Raw genomic sequence first — 8,706 nt, forward strand, 5'->3', positions numbered from 1 at the left:
TTCGCTGCAGTGCACGGGCCTCTCATTGCAGTGGCCTCTCCTGTTGAGGAGCACGGGTTCTAGGCACAAGGGCTTCAGTAGTTGTGGCTCGCGGGCTCTAGAGTGCAGGCTCAGTAGTTGTGGCGCACGGGCCTAGTTGCTCTGCAGCATGTGGGATCTTCCCGGACCAGGACTTGAACCTGTGTCCCCTGCATTAGCAGACAGACTCCCAACCACTGCGCCACCAGGGAAGCCCTGGCTGCTGTCTTTTTGATGGTTGGTTAATTAATTCTAGTTCGCCCTTAATCCTCAGATGCAACTCTTAGCAGTATGGGGGATGTTTTCCAGGGCCCTTATCTTTGGTGGGTCTTTGACTTCAATTTTTATCTCCCTCACCATTTGAGCCATCGAAAGCACTTCTCAGCTATCTCTCCAGAATTGGCAAGTGCCACATGTGCAAAAGTAGACCAGATGTTACCACATGTCTCTGGAGTTCATTTTCTACCGCATCTTGCTCTGGAATATAGCCCATATTTTGCTAGTTTCCTAATGCTTTCAAGCCAATGGTTTTTATATTTTTTCCATGTTTTCTTGTTATTCTCAGAGACTGCAAGAAGCAGAAGTCACTTTGACCAAATCTTTGCCCTCCCCCCCCCATTTTTTCTATTTAATTGATGAGAGTCATTATTTGAGTGAACAGCTTTTAAATTTGTTTTCAGGGATGTTAGGTGAAGGTTATAATGCACACTATGTTAGAATCTGGTTGTGATTTCTTAGGCATTATAATTTGAATATAGGCAGCTGTCACCGAGTAGATGGTAGTGGTCTTTAACATAGTATAAGGCTGTGAGTCATCTCTTTTCTTACGTTAAACCATGAGGACCAAGCAGACGTGGACATGAGGCAGGGAGACAGCACTGGGAAAGTCATGCCAAATGAGAACATCTAAGTAGGGACTAAGGAAAGAATCTCAAGATAGTCCTGGGCTTAGAATTTTATTAGTCCCAGTGGACTTAGGGCTTTGAGATCAAGGAACTACCTAGGAGAAGAATGTCTTCCACTCCTAAGATCAAAGATAGAACCTCACCATCTTTTTTTTTTTTAAAGTCTTAGTTTATTAACTCTCTCATGAAAAATCTGCACAATCACCAAAGATACAGTCACTGCAGAGTCTTTATTCCTTCTGCTGCCCAATCTCCAGCTCACTGCTAGACACTTCATTTCTTTTTGCCAGCACCAACATTGTCCTTTGCAGTCCCCCTGACTTTCTTCATTCTGTTCTTGCGTTCCTTTCACTGTTTTCTTGAGGTATTTTTCTTCTCGTACAGGCCATGTCTTGCAAGCCTGTGTTTGGGCTCATCCTTCTTCACATAATCCAAGGAATCGTAAATCATGCCAAAGCCAGTTGTCTTGCCACCACCAAAATGGGTTCTGAATCCTAACACAAAGATGACATCTGGTGTGGTCTTGTACATTTTGGCTAGTTTTTCCCGAATTTCTGCCTTAGGTACTGTTGCCTTCCCAGGATGAAGGACATTGATGATCATTTGTTTCCGCTGAAGTACTCGGTTAGTCATGAACTTCCTGGTCCAGATAGTTACCGTGTTGTTCATGATGGCAGTTAATCTTCAAGCAGCCAGGAAGGAAAAGAGGACTATTTTCCACCGGCCAATCATATCAATGCTCACGGAAGGACCTCGGGAGGCCAAAGCTGGAAAGTGAATTGTCCAAATAAGCTTGGCCCTCTTAACAATTTTCTCCTTGAGAATGAGTTTTATTATAAATATTCCATAGAAACTCTTCTCCCCTGCTGCATCATCTTGTAGATTATGTTGCCTATTGTTTCACTTTTTTTCCCTATTCTTATTTTCTCCCTTCTCTCTTGAACTTGATGCTTCATATGCATACTTGCCAGGCCCAGTCTCACACAGGACTTGGACTTCGGCTACCCACTGTACCATATTGACCAGCCCCACTCATTACTATATCTAATCCTGGCCCCAGAAACACAAGTTTCAGATGGGTGCCTCTTCCCCCATGCTCATCCCAGAAGGAACATCAGATATAATTCAGATCTCATCCATCTCAGGGATGTTAGATGAAGGTTATAATGCACACTATGTTAGAACACTATGTTAGAGCCTGAGTGGGTTAGAAGACTGGGAATCTAGAAAATAATACTGAGCAACATGGAAGTGTAGGCTGTGAAATTAATGTGGAAAAGAGGCTCAGGATATCATCTGAGAGAAAGTGCTTGATGTCACACCAAAGGCTGCTAGGCCAGGCCTAAGACCATTGTCTTACTTTTCTGTACAGATGACTCTACTTCTTCTTTTCTGCCATGCCAGAGGGAGAAGGTATACTTTATAAAAATTAGAAGCTATAGAATTGAGAGTCCTAGCCACAGAGTTGCCAGATAAAATATAGATAACCAGTAAAATTTGAATTTTAGGTAAACAACAAATAATTTTTTAGTATAAGTATGTCATATGCAGTAACAGGGCTATACTTAGAGTAAAAAAACATCTAATTGTTTACCTGCAATTCAAATTAAACTGGGTATCTTGTATTTTTATTGCTGCATCTGGCACCCTTTCTAAGTCTTGGGGAAAAGCTACTGGATTGGATGAACTCAAAAGTGTGAACATTTGAGAGACATTTTTTAGATTAGAGAGATTATGTGTTGTTCAAAAAATGGAAGAATTTCAATTTGGCTGGAGCTCAGTTTGAGCTGGAGGAAGCATAGTTATAAGACATGTCATGATGAGAAGGGGCAAAATTCTATTGCAATTCCATCCATACTAAAGATTTAAATGCTGTAATTACTCGAAAATTTACATTGATAAGTGACAGATTAATTAAGAGTTAAAGGGAAGCAAGTAGTATTCAAGAATGAATAGAAATGACTGAATAAGGATTGATCACTTATCAATAGAGTCTTTGTTGCTTAAGTGTGATTTAAGATTATGGATCCATGTGTGTTTAAACTGAAATGGTCCAGTTGCTATAAGGACATTATGATACCTTTATTATGTCACTTTTCAGGACTTTGTTTAGAATATGACTACATTATTTTGAATTATGGTCGTCAGGAATACCAAGATACTTCTTACATTTGGTTAATGCAGTACTCACTCAGAAAATTATAATTTGGGGCAGCTAAATAAATGTGTAATATGGTGAAAGATGTCATAAACATAAATGGGTATTATTGATGTTATTATTATCTGAAATTTAAAAAAGCTAGGTAAGAGAAACATAGATTTGATAGAAAGTTTCTAAACACCCTATTTCACTCTAGAACTGCCCTGGCATCTGTTCTACTTCTTGCCAGCTGCCCCCTGAGGCCTGTGCCTGTCTCAGAGCACTTTTTCATCAAGGCTTGCATAAGGCTAGTTGTGTTCCAAGCGTTTTTCAAATTTGATAAAAGTGAACCATTTGTAGAGGCAAAATTCTTTGGTTCCACATTAAAGTATATTATTTTAATGAAAATGTTTCTTAAACATACTCAGACGTGAACTGATATATTAAAAACAGCACACAAGTTAAACTTATAAACAAACTTTTAAAATAATATTTTTAAAATTAGCGGCATTAATCTAATGTCGTAGATTATATTGATTTGATGACACTGCTGTATCTCTGCTTGAAAGATAATGTGGTGAAGACGCTAAGACATGAGCCCTTAAAATTGGATGTTACTGTACTCTGGGAGGTATACTAACTCATTTTCTCATCCAGTTTTCTCTTTTCAAATCACCTCAAAATTTCTGTTTGTTTAGGGCATTGTAATTGCATTTATACTTCACCTGGCACAAATCCAACATTATATATTATGTCCAGTTCTGTTTTTTTTTAGGTCCTCCTCTTAGTAGCCCACAATTAAAGCAGTACTCTTTGGTAACAACATGAAAACAAACTGAACATCAAAATCACATGAATAACACCTAGCATAAGGTGGTCATACAAACAATCCACTATATTCATATGCAAACTTTTAATATATATTCATTAAAATAAAGACTCTATATAGATCTGTTTAGCAAAGGTGTTGCAATTAAAAAATTACTGTTAGCTCAAAGATAATTAAAATCATTCAATTCCTTAAATAGTCTCTCAATTAAATGCATAAACTGAGAGCAATCTTTATGCACAACACAGATGAAAATGTCACCTGTATTTTTGCATCTTTGGGGCTCCTACAGTAGATAGCAGTTGCTCCCTGAAACACTCCATTTTCCACTCTTGATTCCAGACCCTCAGAAACTTGCCTCAGCATTCAGCCCACCTGATTTTTCTGTCTTCATCTCCAAGCTCATTATGATGTAGATTAACTTCATTTCTTGTTTTATGTTGCCTTTTCAGGGCTTCACTCATTACCAAGATCCTGTACTTAAAGCGGGACTGTTCAAGTGCTAAAGAAGGGAAGTCAGGAGGGGCAAAATAGGAAATATTCAGGTATTAGTACTTTTTACTTCTGTTGAACACATCTCTTGAGTTTTAAACCTACATCTCTATTTGGCCAGGTATTCAAACTCATTGTATCCAGTGAACTCATCATATTCCCATAGATCTGTGCAGATTCTAAATTCCTTGAGAGTCTCAAACAAGATAGGTGAGAGGTAGCCCCAACTTGAGCTGTGTCTCTTGATCTCAAGTTGTCTGCACTCTGCTCCTATTCCTGGCCCCAATCTCATGTCTGCCTCCAAGAAAGAGTTGGGGTTCAACAGACTGATGGAAAAAAAACAAGGGCTGTTGAAGTTGGACTTTCAACAGACCAAAATTAATAAGAGCAGAAGAATGAAAAGCTGATAGGAAGTGAAGATAATAATAGTTTATTCGTGTACCATGAAATGGTTGGATTTTCCCAAGTCTCTGCTTTTCACAGTATTCCATCCGTCTCATGGTCCAACCTCTGGCATTCCTGGGGATCACTCTGTAAGCAATAATCACAGCTTTGCCTTCCAAATCAACTTGAGCTTCTTACCTTGTTTCTGAATGCAGTTTGCTTTATTTTTCTCTTTTGTGTTGACCCCGTGGGAACTCTTTTTTTTTCCCCCTAAATATGCTCGGCTCAAGAAAGCAATACTACTTTTCCCAGTTCTCAAATTTCTGGACCCCACTGGCTGCTCTGGGAAAGCCCCAGTCTCCCATACACCTGTCTTAGCCCTTGAGATATTAGCCCTGTTCAGAGATTCCATGGTCCCTGAATCTGGCTTGCCTGGATTAGGTAAGTAAACCCATCATCTACCTCTTCCAAATCTTCAAAGTCATTATTCCATATCTATTTTTAATCTTGGTTAATGATGTTAACACACACTTAGTCCAACAAGTTAAAGACTTTGAGCTTTTCCTTTTCTTTCCATAGCAGTCCACATTTAAAGCCATTTTTTCTGTTTGCCATTAGAACAAATCTCCTAAAAGAAGTTGCCTATGCTCGTTATATCTATTTATTTATTATTATTTTTATTGAAGTGTAGTTGATTTACAATATTTTATTAGTTTCAGGTGTACAATATAGTGATTTAAAATTTTTATAGATTATATTCCACTTCAAGTTTTTATAAAATCCTGGGTATATTCCCTGTGCTGTACAATATATCCTTGTAGTTTATTTATTTTATACATTGTAGTTTGTGCCTCTTAAACCCCTATCCCTATCTTGCCCCTGTCACCTTCCCTCTCCTCACTGGTAACCACTAATTTGTGCTCTATATACGTGAGTCTGTTTCTCTTTTGTTCTATTCATTTGTTTGTTTTATTTTTTAGAGTCTACATGTAAGTGATAACATACTGTATTAGTCTTTCTCTGTCTGGCTCCTTTCACTAAGCATAATACCCTCTAGCTATGCATGTTGTTGCAAATGGCAGAATTTCATTCTTTTTTATGGCTGAGTAACAGTCCATGGTATATATACATATATACCACATCTTCTTTATCCATTCATCTGTTGATGGACATTTAGTTTGCTTCCATATCTTCACTATTGTAAATAATGCTGCTATGAACATTGGAGTGCATGTATCTTTTCAAATTAGTGTTTTCATTTTCTTTGGATATATACCCAGGAGTGGAATTACTGGATCATAGGTAGTTCTATTTTTAGTTTTTTGAAGAACCTCCATACTGTTTTCCATAGTGGTTCTACCAATTTACATTCCCACCAACAGTGTACTAGCATTCCCTTTAACTCACAACCTCACCAACATTTGTTATTGTTGTCTTTTTGATGATAGCCATTATGAGAGGTGTGAGGTGATATCTCAGTGTTTTTCATTTTCTAATGCCTGTAGATGATAGGTTAGGTTGTTTATTTGAAACTTTTCTTATTTCTTGAGGTGGGTCTGCATAGCTATAAACTTCCCTCTTAGGACTACTTTTGCTACATCCAGTAGACTTTGGAAAGCTGTGTTTTTATTTTCATTTGTCTCAAAGTATTTTTTGATTTCTTCTTTGATTTCTTCATTGGCCCATTGGTTTTTGTTTTTGTTTTTGTTTTTTTTTTTAAACATCTTTATTGGAGTATAATTGCTTTACAATGGTGTGTTAGTTTCTGCTTTATAACAAAGTGAATCAGCTATACGTATACATATATCCCCATATCTCCTCCCTGTTGCATCTCCCTCCTTGTTTTTTAGTCTCCACATGTTTGTTTTTCCCATTTTTCTTCCTGTAATTGATTTCTAGTTTCATACCGTTGTGATCAGAAAAAATGCTTGATACAATTTCTATCCTCTTAAATTTGTTGAGACTTGTTTTGTGGCCTAGCAAGTGATCTATCCTAGAAAATGTTCCATGTACACTTGATAAGAATGTGTATTCAGCTGTTTTTGATTGGAATGTCCTTTAGATATCTATTAAGCTCAACTGATCTAATGTGTCATTTAAGACTACTGTTTCCTATTGATTTTCTGTCTGGATGATCTGTCCATCGATGTAAGTGGGGTGTTAAAGTTCCCTATTATTACTGTATTATTGTCAATTTCTCCCTTTATGTCTGTTAATATTTGCTTTATATATTTATGGGCTTATAAGGAGCATATATGTTGAGTGTTACATCCTCTTCTGGTATTGATCACTTTGTCATTATATAATGCCATTCTTTGTCTTCTATTATAGCTCTGAAGTCTCTTGTAAGCAGCATATAGATGGGTCTTGTTTTTTATTATCCGATCAGCCACCCTATGTCTTTTGATTGAAACATTCAGTCCATTGACATTTAATGTGATTATTGAAAGGTATGTACTTATTGCCATTTTATTACTTGTTTTCTGGTTTTAAAGTCTGGCAGCCCAGGAAACTGACTCCAAGAATCACACTTGGTTGACTTAATCACAACTTTTCAGAAAAGTTTGTGTGACTGATTTATTATTTTTGTGAAATAAGGCTGTATGGCTAAAGTTAAACCCTCTTCTATTCATATTTTCCCATTGTGGTTTTCCTATGTGTTCTGCCACCACATGAACTTAACCCATTTAGAACAGAAAATTGTATTCTCACATGACAAAAATATTATGCTTTCAGTTGTCTCTGAGAGGATTATAATAGTGACTGAAGCAGATGTTGTTTAAATCATTTTTGTGCATAATGTTTTCCCCTGATAGTCTCCTGAAAATAAGGTATAGACAGTTCATGGTAATAGCTTGAGATGACAGTTTACCTTTAAATCCAATGGGTTGTGTTTTACATAACCAGATGAAATATTTAAAGCACAGCTGCAAATTCATCCTCCTGGGACACAAAATTGGTGACATTACAGAGGGTTAATCTGAACAGAATATGACACCAATTGTTAGCTAATTCCAAAGATAGTTACAAGAAAGAATTAGATTCTAGAAGGAGAGTGTTAGGTTAAGGTAGGGTTGACAATTTGACAAAAGATATGTATCTACATTTTAACTACAAAACACTGCAGAGAGAAATTTTAAAACCTAGATAACTGGAAAGATATATCTACTGTTGGATCAGGACACTCAATATTGTTAAGATAATTTTCCCCACTTTATCTATAGATTCAATGTATTACTAATGAAAATCCCAGCAGGCTTTTGATTTGTAACAAGCTGATTCTAATATTTATATGGGAATGTAAAGGATTTAGAATAGCTAAAACAGTTTTAACAAAGAAGAAAAAAATTGGAATTCTTACACTACACAATTTCAAGACTTATCATAAAGCTACAATAATCAAGATAGTAAAATATTAGCATAAAGAGAGGGTAAAATAGACCAATGGAATAAACTAGAGTCCAGAAATAGATCCACACATATATCATTAATTGATTTTTACCAAACTGCTAGGCAGAGAAAAGATAATCTTTTCTACAAGTGGTGTTTTAACAATTGGATAGTCATTTGGAAAAATTAAGCTTGTTCTTTTCCTCATGTGATAACTTGAAATGGATCATAGACTTTAGTGTAAGAGCTAAAACTATAAAACTATTAGGAGAAAATGTTCATGACCTTTGGTTTGGCAAAGATTTCTTAAGTACAACAAACAAAGCAAGAAGTATAAAAAGTAAGAATTAACAAATTGAACTTCATCAAAATTAAGAAACTTTGCCCTTCAAAAGACACTCTAAAGAAAATAAAAGGGAGACACAGATTGAGAGAAAATATTTATAAAATATGTATCTGATGAAGGATTTGCATCTTTAATATTAAAAACTTTTACAAGTCAATAATAAGTTTAAAAAAACTCAATTAAATGGGCAAAAGATTTGAAC

General features: G+C 36.3%; 1 protein-coding gene across 1 annotated transcript; it reads right to left on the reverse strand.

Annotated features, from left to right (window-relative positions):
- Positions 1 to 1,090: 1,090 nt before the first annotated feature.
- On the reverse strand, positions 1,091 to 1,592 carry LOC133092387 (small ribosomal subunit protein eS24-like). The gene has a single exon (XM_061191675.1). It carries the CDS (start codon positions 1,590 to 1,592, stop codon positions 1,272 to 1,274), a length of 321 nt encoding a protein of 106 aa, XP_061047658.1. The 3' UTR covers positions 1,091 to 1,271.
- Between the last annotated feature and the right edge of the window lie 7,114 nt (positions 1,593 to 8,706).

Source organism: Eubalaena glacialis, chromosome 5, assembly GCF_028564815.1.
Source record: "Eubalaena glacialis isolate mEubGla1 chromosome 5, mEubGla1.1.hap2.+ XY, whole genome shotgun sequence".
Lineage (NCBI taxonomy): Eukaryota > Metazoa > Chordata > Mammalia > Artiodactyla > Balaenidae > Eubalaena > Eubalaena glacialis.